Source organism: Hyla sarda, chromosome 1 (genome assembly GCF_029499605.1).
Source record: "Hyla sarda isolate aHylSar1 chromosome 1, aHylSar1.hap1, whole genome shotgun sequence".
Lineage (NCBI taxonomy): Eukaryota > Metazoa > Chordata > Amphibia > Anura > Hylidae > Hyla > Hyla sarda.
In genome coordinates this window covers 242,943,573-242,960,962 of record NC_079189.1, presented here as the reverse complement: position 1 = coordinate 242,960,962, position 17,390 = coordinate 242,943,573, and the positions used below count along the sequence as shown (strand labels likewise).

General features: G+C 39.6%; 1 protein-coding gene across 1 annotated transcript in view; it reads right to left on the bottom strand.

Moving 5' to 3' along the window:
• The window catches only part of LOC130357522 (low-density lipoprotein receptor-related protein 2-like), an 88,440-nt gene that overhangs the window by 19,945 nt on the left and 51,105 nt on the right, over window positions 1–17,390 (bottom strand). Inside the window, exons 22-26 of the mRNA XM_056560249.1 lie at window positions 14,021–14,207; window positions 8,535–8,753; window positions 8,269–8,452; window positions 1,552–1,753; window positions 667–831 (exon numbers count right to left, since the gene is read on the bottom strand). Of these exons, the coding sequence (XP_056416224.1) occupies window positions 667–831; window positions 1,552–1,753; window positions 8,269–8,452; window positions 8,535–8,753; window positions 14,021–14,207 (957 nt within the window). The remainder of the gene's footprint in view (window positions 1–666; window positions 832–1,551; window positions 1,754–8,268; window positions 8,453–8,534; window positions 8,754–14,020; window positions 14,208–17,390) is intronic.

Below are 17,390 nucleotides of genomic sequence, written 5' to 3'. Positions count from 1 at the left end.
ATTGCCGTCTCTATGTATGTTTAATAAAGATTAACAATTATTTATACTCATTGTTTTGGTGTGTTTATGGGAGTTTATTGTAGCAACACACCAGTTGTTGATTTACAGTTGCATAGCCCTTTTTTGGTATTGTAGGGTTCTGATCATATCCTGGCAGTGTAGCATTAGACACGAACTATGGCCTGTTGACTCACTGGCTCTTGTGCTCACAGCTAGGAATTTCTGACTCCTCCTGGAACGCTTTCATAATGGTGTGTTGCTTGCTTGAAGATTTTCTTTAGGCTTCCTTTGAATCACCTTATACTCCCGACTCTTCCCCACACACGACCAAGGCTGGGACCAAGGCTAAGACAACTCCACCCCCACTCCCTATATATGGCCTAGCTAGGGGGCCTCCCATTGGGCAATCAGGGTCACATGGGTACTCTGCATCATACCTCCCAACAGATCCTGTACAAGATACAGTGCAAAATACAAACAGGCTAAGACTAATTAATATTAAGGCATCACCTAAGCAACAGGGCCCATCACAGGCACCTGAAGCAATATTTACCTAACAGGACCACTCCAGTACTGGGACACCAAATTAACACTTAGAATAGTTAACTAGATAACATCTGTAGAAACCCCTTTTAAAATCACCCAAAAGACACCACACCTTAATACCTTAAGTCCATAAGGTTGTCCATGCCGCTTTATAAGAACAGAAAAGTTCTTGCCAGTTTTTTTGTTTATTTTTTGCACAGTCCTTGTTTTCATTTCAGACCAGTAGATTTCATCCTCAAATACTGCCAAGGCGAATGGACTTTGAATGTGTTTCAGCTGTATCACCTAATAAAAAAAATTAAAAAAATTTAAAAAAATCACTGCTTTTACATCAACTCTAGGAATTTTTTATTTGCATGGCCTGCTTAACTAAAGTTTATAAATTGAAAGGGGAGGTCAGAGGAGAGAACACTAACAGTCATTGGATTGTTTGCACCAACAGATTGCATTTTTAGCTAGTGTGATTCTTTGCTCTTTCTAGGAGTACTCTGGTGGAAAAAAAATTATTTTAAATCAACTGGGGCCAGAATAATATTTTACAATTCTGTTTCAATTTAAGAGTCTTAACCCTTCCAGTAATTAGCTGCTGTATGACTTACAGGATTTTTTTTTATTTAACACCTCTGTCCATGTCAGGAACTGTCCAGAGCAGGAACAAATCCCCATAGCAAACCTATACTGCTGGATAGTTCCTGACATGGACAGAGGTGTCCGTAGAGAACAATGTGGTCAGAAAAGAAATGAAAAAAGAAAACTTCCTCTGGAGCTTACAGCAGCAGATAAGTACTGGAACTATTAAGATTTTTAAATAGAAACAACTTACGAATCTGTAACTTTCTGGCACCAGTTGATTTTAAAAAGTTTTCCAAAGGGAGTCCCCTTTTAAATGGTTTCTACTAAAATAGGTACAGTTTGGTGAATGATTTACCGCTGACAGCTGATGGTAAACCAGAGAACATTGCTATTAAATATCCGTGGCCAAGACTAAACTAAAACATTCACTACCTTAATATCTGTCCCATCCAAGCTGGCTGAACCAATGGAGTGAAGTTTATCATCGGACCAATAAATTCTCCAACTCAACAGATCAAGTGCTAATCCAGTTGGCCAACCAAGTTGCTCTGCAATCAGAACTCTTCTGTGACTGCCATCCATGCCAGCACGCTCAATTTGTGGCTGCATGCCAATTTCACACCAGTACATTAGTCTGCAAATTGAGAGAGAAGGGTTTTTTTTCACATTAAAACAAACATTGGCAATTGTTTCTCTCCAGTGTGTTTTGAAGGGAACCAGCCATCCCTTTAATTTGCCTGAACTACAGACTGGTTGCTAGTGACTTATCCCAATCCCACCAGCTTTGATTGATCGATACCCAAATAGGGGGATCTATAAAGGCAGGCAGGCGACTTGCTTGTCTTGTCTGCCCTAATAGATCTCCCTTCCTTCAGGAGTAGAGGCATTTGTACAAAACACTGGAGTGTCATCTTGGGTCTCAGTGAAGTTTATGTTTACCTAGGTACATGTATGTCTATTCTTCCATCTACTTTGCATTAGATGCACTTGCCACATAGGTGGACTATGCACGTTACACTTGAGCTTACTTGCACCATTTTGTATACCCTCTATACATACCGTATTTGGTGATGTGGCTCTGTTTTAATTGTTTTAACTTTTCTGTGAGACCCTGGCAATGCTTTATGTATTCATTCCTTTATTTTTATGTATCTTCTGTATTTTCTTGTTTTCTAATTTAATGAAAATATGAGAATATTTCCTTTACCTGGGTTAGGCTGCTAAAGAAAAAGAGCTACTTAGAAAGCTGCAGATTCCAGTTGGAGGATCTGTTGCCACTTCAGCTTAGAAGCTGCAGAGTTAAAACTGTTAATGCTAACAAAGGCACTTTTATAAAACTTTATAGACAGCACTTAAAGCTAACAAGGTCTGCCATGTTCAGCAAGTTTGTACCTTGTATGGAAGTAACAGATTCGCCATAACATCTTGACAGGGTTTACATGTACACCCTGGTTGCAGTTTGGGTGTAAGTACAAATATACCTGTGAATACCAGCTACTCCGCATCCACTAATCCAGGACATTGGCACAATAGCCTATATCTGGCCACATCCCTTCAGATGCCGCCAAAGTCGATCACGGCATCTAAGTGTTAAAACATTGCTGGTTGGATAGGAGAGACTGATTGGGACCTACATAGTGTTCATGAGGTCCTGATCAGCTGACATGACAGATGTGATGTTTCAATGGCACTCTGCTTTTCAAGACTGGAGAGGACAACGCCTTGTGTAATTCCATGGGATTATCCCAAAACACGAATCCCAGTATCAGTTGCTCACCTGGGGTATATCTTGGTAAATGCGCATCACCCCTCCGTATGGGTTCAGATCAATGATCTTGGGCTGCAGGATATGGCCAGGTACTCAGTCTGAGGTCGACAAGGTTATGAGTAGCAGGTGCAGGAAATTGCCATGTGCTGTGGCGCTGCCTTTTGGAGATAGAATTCCAGTTGAAGTAAAATCTTAGTACAATAAAAATTAGATGAGACATGCAATACATGTTTTGGGGGCAAATCCCCCTCTCTCAATTGCAGAGATATTGTCTGGGTACATCCAGTAAAATGTCATTTAAATAGCAGAAAAAGGCGCTAAAAGCAAGGTCAGGTGTCGGCCCAAAATGGGGCGTGACAAGCAGGGTAATGTATCTTAGATTAAAAAAACGTGTCTGAATCTAAATGTACATGGTAGAAATGTAATATATTTAAGACAGTACATAAATGGTTTCTCATTAAAAACTGTATTGGTTTACATAGTCATATTTAAATGTAGATGTATTGCGTTGTAATCGCTCCTGGAGCAAGGCTTTGCTGTTTACTGTCCAGGATGAGGCTTGGAGTCCGTTGTGTACAGTGGCTTGAATGGTTCACACTGTTTTCATAAAATCAGGTAGCCAATCCGCAGGAAGATTAGTATGACATCTCTTGGACAGAATGTTGTATTTGTATAGTCACTTGTTCAGAGAGCAACCAATGAATAGTGTCCAGACAGTCTTCGGAGAATGAGCAGCCAATAGTATTAGCGCTGACGTCTATGGGAATTTTCCACAGTGTGTGAAGCTGCCACACTAAATTTCAAAAAGCTTGTTTAACCAAAATTGATCGTGCCTACTTTGGGGCACACAAGTTTAATTCTTCTAAGGGACGCTATTCAGCCAAACAGGTTGTAACAGGAGTTTTAGTTTTTTCTTCTTTTGATGAATGTACGTGTAAGACACGTAGCTGCAATAGCCATCTTGCTCAAGTTGTAGGCTCGTGCTCAAATGTGATGTTTTTTTTTATTCATATTTTGAGGGAACCATGAATAAATCCACAACATATTACGTCCTCCGGAAGTTTTCTTGATAAGGAACGGTTTCAGATTGAGATATGGGGTTAGGCGGTATACTCGATATATTCATTAAGGCCTAACAGAATCAGAGTTTTAAGTTTGAAAATCCAAAAATTCTCTCCTGCATAGTTGTGTATAGTGGCAATGACTTGTAGCAGGAACATGTTCAATGGGTAGTACAGAGAAATTGGAAAAAAATTGCAATCATTTTTTAATGCGGCCTGGCGGGAGACACTATGATATCCATTTTTCACATTTGAACGGTGTTGAGTCTTGCACTCAACGTTTGCGTGGTTCTTCCAACATTGGGTACCACAGGGTCATTCAAGTATGTAATATGACAAACTCTTCAAACTGTAAATGCTGTCTACACTTTTTTTTATATTCAAAGTACAGCATTGGAAGGAACCTGTAATTGCTTTGTTGGTTTGTTTATTTTGTGGTTTTTTAATTTGCTTGTAGCTAGTAGGTTCAATTAGCGATCAATTTTTTCTGAATGTTACCCAAGGACGTGCAGGTATAATGCCCTTTAGGAAAGGATCCATCAGTAATATGTTCCAAAGTGACTGAAGTATATGCTTGATAGTTTTATGATAGAATGAATAGGTTGTCAGAAAATTGTATGAATAGGTCCTCTCTCCAGATGTGTTCTGTGGGATTGGTGGCTCTAGGTTGGAGGCAAGTCTTTTGATCAAGGCAGCTAGCTTTAACCTTACTAATTAGAGATTGTGGGTAGCCTTTTGCTTTATATGTGCTTTCCAAGATTTTGCTTTGTTTCTCAAAATCTGTGCTTGATGTACAGTGGCAGCAGATTCTCTTGTACTGTCCAAAGGGGATTTTTTGTCTGAATGGCAGCTCGTATAATCCAGATATCTGTTCCCATCTACAGCCATAAATTTTTAGTTTTGATGTGACCCTGAGTGCGCTGTGACACTACAACAGAGGAATTCTGTGTTATTGGCACTGTGCATATTGTGTTTTGATTCAGAGTGGAAATGAAGTTAAGTTTAAGTTTGATGCTGTCCCATACAGTGAATATATAGTCAATATATGTTAGAAATGGGATAGTGTTTGAAGAGGGGATTCTGATAGATTAGTTGTTCCTCAAACGCATCCATAAAAGAGATTGACTGGGTCAAGCGCATCCCCATGGCTGTCCCGCAGTGCTGTCTCTATATGTAGCCATTAAATTGAAAGAACTTGTGTTCAAGTATGAATTTTATTGCTTCAAGTATGAAATCTCATTCAGCAGGCATCTGTGTGAGGTCCAGGTATTGAGAAATGGCAGAAATTCCTTCATCATGTTGAATAATTGTGTATAATGATGTAATGTCCATGTGAGAAAAAAAATAATGTCCCTTCCACTGCAGATGGATGATTGAGCTGATTTAATCACTGGTGTCTAGGGTATATGATGGTAATTTGCAAACTTTTTGAAGACAGATCTATATATTGATATATATATATATATATATATATATATATATATATATATATATATATATATATATATATATATATATATATATATATATATATATATATATATATATATATATATATATATATATATATTATACATGCAATACATTTACATTTAAAAAAAAAAAAAACTATGTAACCCAATACATTTTAATATAAGAAACCATTTATGTACTGTCTTAATTTAATATAACATTTTTACCATGCACATTGAGATTCAGACTTTTTTAAAATCTAAATAAGATACATTCCCCAGCTTGTTACTCCCCATTTTGGGCCGACCCCTGACCTCTTGCTTTTAGCTCCTTTTTCTCTTATTTAAAGGGGGTTCTCCGGTGCTTACACATCTTTTCCCCTATCCAAAGAATAGGGGATAAGATGCCTGATCGCGGGAGTCCTGCTGCTGGGGACCCCACGGGATCATGCACGCGGCACCCAGTTTGTATTCAGTCCCCGGAGCGTGTTCGCTCCGGGACTGATTACAGGCGACCACCGGGCCGGCGGCGTGTGACGTCGCGTCTCTGCCCCGTGCGATGTCACGCTCCGCCCCTCAATGCAAGCCTACGGGAGGGGGCATGATAGCCGTCACGCCCCCTCCCGTAGGCTTGCATTGAGGGGCGGAGCGTGACATCGCACAGGGCAGAGACACGACATCACACGCCGCCGGCCCGGTGGTCGCCTGTTATCACTCCCGGAGCATACACGCTCTGGGGACTGAATACAAACGGGGGGGGGGCCTCCTGCGATCAGGCATCTTCTCCCCTATCCTTTGGATAGGGGAAAATATGTGTAAGCACCAGAGAACCCCTTTAAATTACATTTTGCTGGTTGTACCCAGACAATCTCTCTGCAATTGAGAAAGGGGGAACTTGCCCCTAAAAACACATCTTACATGTCTGTCATCTCATTTTTATTGTATTAATAAATTAGATTTTACTTAATTCGACTGGAATGCTATCTCAATCTCCAAAAAGCAGATACATTTTTCCTGCACCTTCAACTCCTTGGTTATAGGAGTCAGGAGATAACTTTATTTGTAAGAAAATTAGTTTCCTAAATTGTCATTTAAAAAAGGTAGTAAAATAAAGCCTATAAAAATTGGGTATTGTTGTAATTTTACTGACATAGAATAGATTAAAGACTTTTTTTTTATAAAACTTTAGAACACAATTGTGCCCCCTAGATTGATTTAAAATTAGATATTTTATTCTGGACCATCATGCTTTGTAATAAGCCCTCATATAGCCTCTGTAGGTGGAAAATTTAAAAACTTTGCTATTAAAAGGCAATGAGGATAACCTGAAAACAAAAAGTTGGAATTCTTACAGATAATTCATTTTTCATGAGTTCATCACCACACCACCATGAGATTTGTCCCCTGTAGCTCTAATAGGATCCACAGGTTAAATAAGCCCCTCCCCATCCACCCCTCAGTGGTTTTAAATTAATTAAGGGCATAAACAATACTTCTAATACTTATCCACATTAAATGGCGTGAATTAAAGGGTGCTGTCATGATGAACTCCTGAAAAGTGAATTATCGGTAAGTAATTCCAACTTTTCATTTTATCATGACAGCACCACCATTAGACTCCCATTGGGGGATTAAAGTTAGAAATCTTCGGTTTAATCTAGAAATATCAGGGGGGGGAAATCTTTATCCATTTAGGTTCAGCTAAAAAGGCATCAAAGTAGCATCCCAAAGCTGTTGTCTGAACTTTTAAAAAAGGTACTGATCTGATAGAGAAAGTCTAGTATTCTAGGGGATGTCTGGGTTCAGAATGTCAGGGGGGGGGGGCCCCCCCCGCTACTGCAAAAGGTTTCTCTCGGACAGAGAGAAATAGTTCTGGACTTTGGGGGAATCTATAAAGATCTATTTGCCAGCAAGAAAAATTTAACGTAACTTAAGTAACAGGAGCTGAACAACTAGGCAGTGCAGTAGCTATGGCAGAAAGTACATTGAAGTATGTTGATTTATAAGTAAACGAAGCTCATCCGTAAAGGATAGAGATTATTGGAAAACAAATTTTTGTCAGTGCAGGCTTTACAAAGGGGTTTAGGATGGATATCCAGTAGTACAACTGAACAAATGCCACATTTTTTGAGACTTAGATTTTGATTCCTTAGAAGCTTTAGAGGATTCTCTTTTGAATTCTTCAGTGCCTCCTTGTCTACCTAAGTGGGAAAATGAATACCTATAAGAATCAAAGCTATATGCTACTTTAGAGAGCAGAATATAAGAAAAAAGCAGCACAATGCAAGCAATATGGTGCTCATCCCAAAGAAATCACTGCTACACAAGACACCAAGTGATACTTTTATACGGCTTGATTAAGTGAACCCCCCTAAGGGCCAGCTACTTACAGTTCATGCCGAGCGCTACAGATGAGCAGAGCGGGGGCAGCAGACACATCCATGGTTCAGAGGGATGCATGATGGAATAGAGGAGCAATATACCCCCCCCCCTCCATTCAAATTTGGCTCCCCTCCACGCTTCCCCGGCATTCCGGTGGGCGCCACCATCTTGGGGGAGAGACTTCCGGCCCCCAGCCAATGCCTTGCAGCATGGAGCCCGGAACAGCCAGGGAGCCCCATCCAAAGCAGAAACCAGCCCAGAGGTAAGAACTTCACCTCTCTGTGTATGCTCCTAGGAACAAAACACTGAGGGGTGGATGGGAAGGGCCTATTTAACCTCTGTTTCCTGTTCCTATTAGAGCTACAGGGGACAATCTCATTGTGGTGCGGTCATGATGATGAAAAATAAGTGTTCAAGGGGTTATACTTACTGTGCCATTAAGGGGGGTGGGGGCAAACCAAAAACATAAAATAGGTCTGAAATTTACCCACTAAGTGGCTGTAAAACCAAAGAACGTGGTTGATCTAGATCTTCATCCAGTATGACTGTATATTCAGGAAAGCCTTTCCAAGATGCATCCAGAGCTGTTGCAAGGATCTGCCCAGCTATTCCATCTGTCCAGTATAGGTTACGGCCAACCCAGTCAACAGCTATGCAGTCAGATTTAATTCCTGCAGCACAGAACAATCTTTTACACTACAATCCTTTCATATTACTTTTGGAAGGTTTAGGGCATTTAAATAAAGTCCTTACCTTTAACTAGGGTTCCTTTGGTTTTCGTGCCCATAGTTATCCACTTTATGCTCTCAGCATTTAGGTCCATCCAGAAAATTTTCTTTTCCATTATGTCATAATCTACTGAAAATATCATTGAGCTCTTATCTGTGGACATAAGAACTTCCTCGCCATGTGTCTGCAACTTGTACACGAGAAGATCAAATTGTACTGCTACCAGCAACACTGGCTCTGAACCTAAAACATCAAAACAAAAATAGGAAAGACTTTTTGATGGAAAGGTGTCAAACACAGCTGCTTTAGCACCAATTGAAAAGTTATAGTATCAGACCAGACTGGCTTACATTCACATCCCATCATTGGATAACCCTTTTACTAGTTAGAGTACTCCAGTGGAAATTTTATATATTTTTTTAATCAGCTGGTGCCAGAAAGTGAAAAGATTTTTTTAATAGAAGTAAATTTACAAATCTACTCCTTCCAGTACTTATTAGCTACTGAATACTACAGAGGAAATACTCTTTTTGGAACACAAAGCTCACTGGACAGTTTCTAAAATGGACAGATGTCAGCAGAGTAGGAGAAGCCCCATAGCAAACATATGCTGCTCTGGTCAGTTCTTAAAATGGACAGATGTCAGCAGAGAGCGCTATGTTCCAAAAAGAAAAGAATTTGCTATGTAGTATTCAGCAGCTAATAAGTAATGGAAGGATTAAGATTTTTTTTAATAGAAGTAATTTACAAATTAACTTTCTGGCACCAGTTGATTTAAAAAAAAAAAAAAAAAAAAAAAAAAAAAAAGGAGTACCCCTTTAACCCCTTAAGGACTCAGCCCATTTGGGCCTTAAGGATGCAGACAATTTACGTTTGTTTTTTCCTCCTCACCTTCAAAAAATCATAACTCATATTTTCATCCACAGACTAGTATGAGGGCTTGTTTTTTGCATGACCAGTTGTCCGTTGTAATGCCACCACTCACTACCATAAACTGTATGGTGCAACCCAAAAAATACTATTTGTGTGGTGAAATTACAAACGCAATTTTGCCTATTTTGGAAGGTTTTGTTTTCACACCGTACAATGACATGTGTTCTATATTCTTTGGGTCAATACGATTAAAATGATACCCATGATAACATACTTTTCTATTACTGTTGCGCTTAAATTTGCTAACTTTTTAACCAAATTAGTACGTGTAAAATCCCCCTATTTTGAAGACCTATAACTTTCATTTTTCAGTATAAGCGGCGGTATGAGGGCTAATTTTTTGTGCCGTGATCTGTACTTTTTATTGATACCATATTTGCTTATATAGAACTTTTAATCCATTTTTTTATAATTTTTTGGGGAATAAAAGGTTATAAAAAAGCATCTATTTTGGATTTTTATTTTTATGTTCATGCCATTCCCCGTACGGTGTCATTAACCTTTTATTTTAGTAGTTCTGACATTTACACGCGGTGATACCAAATATGTATATAAAAAAAAAAATGTTAACACTTTTTGGGGGTGAAATAGGGAAAATGGGACAATTTAAATTTAAGTTGTTCACTTTTTTTACACTTAAATTGTCCCCATAGAAGACTATTTATAGCAATCACTCGATTGCTAATACTGTTCAGTGCTATCTATAGACCATAGCCTTGATCAGCATTATCGGTCATCTTCTGCTCAGGTCTGCGGGAAGGCAGATGAGAGCAGAAGACGCCGGGAAGGCAGCCGAGGCAGGTGAGGGGAACTCAGTCTGCCGTGCTGGATTAATGGGCGATCCGATCATCCATTTAAGTGTCTCCAATGCTACAGATGCCGTGATCTGTATTGATTATGGCATCTGAGGGGTTAATGGCTGACAGCGGGATCGCGGATGTCCGCCATTACGGGCGGGTCCCTGGCTGTGATCAGCAGCCGGGACCTGCCGCGCATGATCCGGGCATTGCTCCGATGCTCGGTTATGCTCAGGATGTAAATTTACGTCCTGGTGCATTAAATACCACCTCACCAGGACGTACATTTACGTCCTGCATCGTTTAGGGGTTAAATGGGCACTGTCCCCAAATTTTTTTTTTTATATGTTGTAGTACTTCTGTACTACAACATATCTGTAATACACTTATTTTTCATTAAAATGGTTTAATTTACATTTAAAAACTGGCCACTAGGGGTCTCCCTCCTAGTGGTCGGCTGCAGCCTGGCATGACGTCACTCTTGAATTCAGACCGATGCTGGCCGGGCATCGATCAGAATTCAGTCAGGCTGCGCTCGTTCCCTGCCTGTCAGACAGGCGGGAGCGAGCGCTTTGAAGGAAGAGGATGCGCGCAGGCTCCCTGGCCTTGCATGCCGGCCCCGGGGAGAGGTAAAATATTATGAATAGCAGCTCTGCTGTGACTGCTCTTTTGCCGGGGGGGGGGGGGGGGGGGTCTGCGGGCTGCGTGGCAGGGAGCGGGATGTGCGTCCACCACAGATATGTTGTTCACCTATACAGGGTGCCTCCAGTTGTTACCCCACTATAACTCCCAGCATGCCCTACAGCCAATAGATGTCAGGGTAAGCAGGGAGTTGTAGTGGGGAAACAGCTGGACGTACACTGAATAGGTGAACTAAGGGTGGAAGTGTGCGCCCCCCCCCCCCCCCCCCCAAGCAGGCATCAGTGACATCACCTGCTGGGGAAGTCTGCCAGGTAGTGAGCACACTACCAGGCAGACAAAAGGCATTTTTTAAGTGTTAAAAAAAAAATTAAAGTCAGGGAGTGGGTTAGAGGTAGATTGGCAATAGGCAGGGACAGGGGAGAGAGAGGGGGGAAAAAAAAAAAAAAAATAGATGGTAGGAGCTACCCTTTAACCAGTTGTACCTACTAATGGAAGCCCAAAGTAAGAAACCACTGCATTAGGTAAACTCTACTTAAGACATGATGTTTACATTCTGACGTTTTTCCTATGTGTTTCTGTTTAGTTGGTTTGAAACCTGGAATTTAATTATGGATTCTTATTTCATGTAATGGACTTAAAAAAAAAATAGTCCACATTGTTACAGTAGTGTGAAAAAACTTTAGCGTAGGATCACACGTGGCGCATCCGCAGTGTATTTGACGCTGCGGATGCGCTACTACCCATACCTGTGACCCTACCCTTAATAAAATAATGCAACAGTTGTGAGCACGCGATTCATTCTATTTTGCTATAAAGTCCCTATATAAATATTTTGTCCATAACCCATAACATTAACTTCTAGCAGACCAGAGAAGTAGGCAGGTGAGGAAAGACCACACTCCATCTTGGCTGATTGGATCACCCATAGAACGACCGTGGAGATCCGATCAGCCATTAGAAGCGCACTATTACTGTAAATGCCATGATTATTGATCACGGCATCTGACGGGTAATGGTGGTCAGAGTCATTGCAGATGTCTGCATTTACCGGCGGGTCCCTGGGTGCTGATAGCAGCAAAGGCCTGCCATGCATGAAGCTAGTGTAACTTCTGTGAAGGATGAAAATTGTAAGTCCCAGTGCATCAGGACATACAGTAGTTTTGTCCTCATTTTGCTTTAACACATAAATCTCCCCTATCAATACCTGTGCAGAGAAAGAGGGGTGCAGTTGCCCATGATAACCATTTTTTCATTTTTGAAGAGACCTGTGAAAAATGAAAGCAGCAATCTTATTGGTTGCCATGGGCAACTGCACCACTTCCTCTGCATAGGTTTTAATAGATATCCTTCATAGGATGTAAGTATATGTTAACAGCCTAATATTGTGTTTCTGCATATACCACAAACAGCTCTGACCAGCTGAGACCCGCTGCACTCTGCAGTCAGGCTTAAAAGGATTACACGTCAAACGTTTGCAGTAATGCATTAAATGGGCAGTAAGATACAAAAAAATACATAAAAAAAAATTGTATATGTTGTAGATATTGGCAAAACATTAAACTGTCTAAAATTGTTCACAAGAAAATGTTATTTCCGTTTTATAGAAATCATGGCTTGTAAAATCATAACTTTGTCCATGCCTGCGCTTTAGCTTGGACAAAGTCCAATAAGTGAAGGTGGGCTAGCAGTTCTCTGTGCTCTGTCCTATCAGAGCACAGAGTGCTGCTAGCCCACCCTCACCTACTGGACTTTGTTCATGCCTGTAATTCAGCTTGGACAATGCCATGATTTCTATAAAAATGAAAATAAAAATGTTCTTAAGCATATAGAAAAGTTAATGTTTTGCCATAATGTAAATCATAAACTTTTGAATCTGGCAGTGAATGCATAAATAAGACACTTCCTGCAGATCTCAAGTACGCTCGAAAGATCTGGGCATTATGGAGGCTAAGGAAACAGATTTTTTTCCCAGTGTGGCAGGGTGAATCATGCTGAAAGAGGCCATGACAATATTACCTACCTAAACAATGTTGCAAAAAAACAAACAAAGACCCTCCTCTGGCTTGGCTTCTCCCTAAAGTGCATCCTGTGTCATCTGATCCCCAGCCATAGTGCACATGACTGTCCTCATAGTATAACAAATGATCCAGACCAGACAACAATCTTCCCTGGTTCACCTTCACTGAGGGACAAGGGTCCGCATAGCTGTAATGCATGTGTTCTTATACCTTTCCATCAAAAACATTAAAGGGGTACTCTGGTGGAAAAAAAATTTAAATCAACTGGTGCCACAGAAAGTTAAACAGATTTGTAAATTACTTCTATTAAATCTTTACCCTTCCAGTACTTTTTAGCAGCTGTATGCTACAGAGGAAATTATTCTTTTTGAATGTCTTTTACATCTTGTCCACAGTACTCTCTGCTGACACCTGATGCCCGTGTCAGGAACTGTCCAGAGCAGCATAGGTTTGTAATGGGTATTTTCTCCTGCTCTGGACAGTTCCCGATACGGGCATCAGATGTTAGCAGAGAGCACTGTGGACAAGACAAAGAAATTCAATCTCTGTAGCATACAGCTGCTAAAGAGTACTAGAAGGGTAAAGATTTTTTTATTGAGGTCATTTACAAGTCTTTAACTTTCTGGCACCAGTTGACTTTAAAAAAAAAAAAAAAAAAAAAAAGAAAAAAAAAAATGTATATTCCACCTGAATACCCCTTTAACTATTCAAATAGTGCTAAAGCAGCTCTTTTAAAGGCATCTTTCCTAATGAGCTAAACCTAGCATCCCACCTGCATCATTATTTTATTGGACAAACCAGTCGCCAGTTCACCAGGTATACCTACAAATGTAAGCCCAAAGACCACTACATGATGTCAAGACCCCTTAAAATGTGAAGATTGAAAGATGCCCTTACCTGGTTGTTAAACTATCATAATTTGGCTCCAAAAGTTGCTCACATTCTTAGGTTTTTCCTATTTGTTCTGAAACTGTTGAAAGCAAAAACCCCCTCGACTAATGCCAGTTTGATGACAATGTTATTCTCAAATGTTTGATTTTACACCATGACCATTTCTAAAATCTCACGAGCTTTATGAAAACCCACATAAGATTTACACAGTTAACTGATCCACCTTTACCTGTTACTTTACATTGCTGTCCATCTGGCTGCAGAACATAACCTGGACGACAAGTACAGTTGAATGTCCCATTCAAGTTGATGCAAGACTGGCTGCATGGAGATGGGTCAAGTTCTTTGCACTCATTTATGTCAATGCATAGACTCCTGTTACTACTTAACTTGAAGCCTTTATCACACATACACTTCTGAAAAAATAAAATCATCCTTTAAGTCAGTTTACAATACATTTAGTACAACACAAGATCTCGGCTAACTTCTCAGTTTAACCCCTCCATAAAATTAAGCAATAGGAATAAAAAATAAAAAAAAAATCCAAATATCAAATTAAAAAATTTACAGAAACCCATCTTTTTCTAGAATAGCAGTAAGACCACTGAACAGGGACAAGGGAGAGAACAGGCCCTGTGTAATATGAATCATGATGGTTTACATAAAGATTTGCATAAATATTAAACACTTTACAGCTGGCAATAATATCACCCGTGTTCCTGCATATGCAGAAGCACATAAGGTTACAAAACAGCTGATATGTTCTTTTGTATTTTGAAGGATTCATAAGGAATTCATGCTTAAAGGGGAGTTTAAAGGGGTCTTCGAGGACCTTACTTTACCGTCTGTCCTCAGTATAGGCCATCAATATGTTGTCCATTGGGTGCCATAAATAAGCTATTTAGGCAGGAAAAAGAAAGCAAGTTCCTCTGAAGAAGGCTGGTTCCCAAGATTTATGACAATTTGTAACTCATTTCGATCCCGGACAGGGCTCTTCATCCGGCATACAAATTAGTTAAGACTTAAATTTATACATAAAATATTGACAACTTCCAGGGATCCGGAAAATTATGTGTATATGGAACAGGAAAAAACACTTGTGACTTGTTGAACATAGCAAATGTTAAAAATGCAATAAATAATATAAAATAATAAAGTTGGGATAGGTCATAATAATATTTTATGTCCATTTTAAAATTGGGGAATTTTTAAAAATGAATGAAAAATCAGTACCTCAAGATGACCATTAGATGGCAGAGTGGTGGTGCAATCTTTATGTAAAAAATGATGATTAGTGTCAGTACACAAGAATAACCACTAGATGTCAGTGTTGAAGTGCTCTATTCAAGCATTAGAGGAGTTTGCGTAGTCTATACTTTAATTTCAGGATCATTGGCTCAAGATGCAAGATCGCTCCATACATAGTGCGAGAAGATGACGGCTTGGTAAAATTCACAGAGATGTAAAAAAAAAAAAAAAACCCTGATCGACCAATTGTATCCTGCACATCATCTGCTACCAGCAATTTAGCCCACTACCGAGATTTATATCTACAAGAGTATGTTTTAAAATTACAATACCCAGCTAAAATAATCGACAATTCATTTGAGAGAGCAAGAAACTTAGATAAAAAAAAGCTGCTCTGAAAAATCAGAGAAAAAAAAAGTTTGCCGCAAACTTTACCACTTTTAATAAAAAGCACACCGTTGATTAAAGAGATTTTAAAATCACATTGGCATGTTCTTCAACAGGATAACAACCTCAAAAAATGCCTACCTGACAGACCACAATTAACTTTTCGAAGGGCACCAAATCTATAGAGTCTTAGCCCACAGCCAGTTACGGCAGCATCGCCCGCAGAAGATTGGTACAATACAGAATTCTCTAAGGCGGCTTTCACACTATGAAAAGGACCAGTTATATAACACCTGTTCTAAAATAGCAGGCGATCACAGGGTTAAACCACCATTAGAAAATCCCTAACATACGTTAGAAAAATCCCATTAAATAGTCTATGGGATTTTTCTACTAGCCGTTTTAAACAGTTACCGCCCATTATTCATAACAGGCGTTTTATGATGGGCGACTGAACGGAAGAAATAGTGCATGCACTCTCTCCCGTTACAAAACACCCGTAATGAATAACGGGCAATAACGGGTTAAAAATCCCATTGACTATAATGGGATTTTCTAACGTATGTTAGGGATTTTCTAATGGCGGTTTAACCCCACGATCGCCTGCTATTTTATAACGGCTTTTTTTCATAGTGTGAAAGCAGCCTAACACCAGGAAGTTACAAATGTAATGGAAAGAACTGTATGTGCTGCAAAGAAATTACATGGCCATACTTGCATTATTTCCCCCAAAAAACGGCAAAATATTTAAAATTAAAACTCGCTTGACATGCCAGTCAGCCAACTTTGATAAATCTCCCCCATTGAATTACATATATTACAAAGTCTATGTCCCGCATCAATATAGACCAAACTTCAGAGTGTTTGGCTGGTCTATTGTGCACCTAATTTATCAAATGGCGCACAGCTCTTGATAAATTCTGTGCACAGACTGCATGATCTATGCTTTAGTCTATATTTAAACCTGCTCCAACATGGTCTGACATTTCGGCGTACTTTCAGCCTATGCGACTTGTCGCTGAAAAGTCGCTTTTGATAAATTCAGCACCAATGCATTTTTCAATGCATTTCAGTCTAAAATAGACAAGAATGCATCATGTTCTAAAAATCCTCTAGAGCAAAAGTCGCAGAAAAGTCGCACAGATTTAGACTGCGACTTTCTGTGCAACAAATTTAGACAAGAAAAACCAGTCTAAATCCTTTGATAAATCTCCCCCATTGTGTATGTTCACTTTAATATGTGGGTAGAACAATTCCACCGCTCCATAAATAGATTAAATAAACTGACACATCAGAAACAAGTTCCTATTACATGGAGTATCTAAACACTGCTCAGATACATCCAGACACAAAAATCCCATCACTATTACCCCTTTAGAATCCATACCACAAGAGGTTTCTAATAGATTCGAACAACTGAAACGGAAAGAGTAATATTGGATTTATGGAATGAAAACTTTAGTCCCAGATTGACTTCATGAACTCTCTGAAGCCATTTTATAACTGTTAGAGCACATTTTCGGCTCCACAATACTGTATCAAACCATCCAGACCTCTATCATTCCATCAAAGTATACCCCCCCCCCCCCCCCCTCATAACCACCTCTGATATCTGATACACCTCAACCACCTTTTTATCCACTTTTCAAGCGACTTTTTCATCGATTTCCCAATAGTTTCAGTAACTCCATTTAATCACTGTTTCATATATCATTGCCTTTATCTACTTATTCTGGTCATAAAACATTTGCTTTTTGCTTGATATTACTTACCAAGCAGTCATCTTCTCGCACTATGTATGGAGCGATCTTGCGCCGATGATCCTGAAATGAAAGTATAGACTACGCAAACTCCTCTAATGCTTGAATAGAGCACTACAACACTGACATCTAGTGGTTATTCTTGTGTACTGACACTAATCACCATTCATTACATAAAGATTGCACCACCACACTGCCATCTAA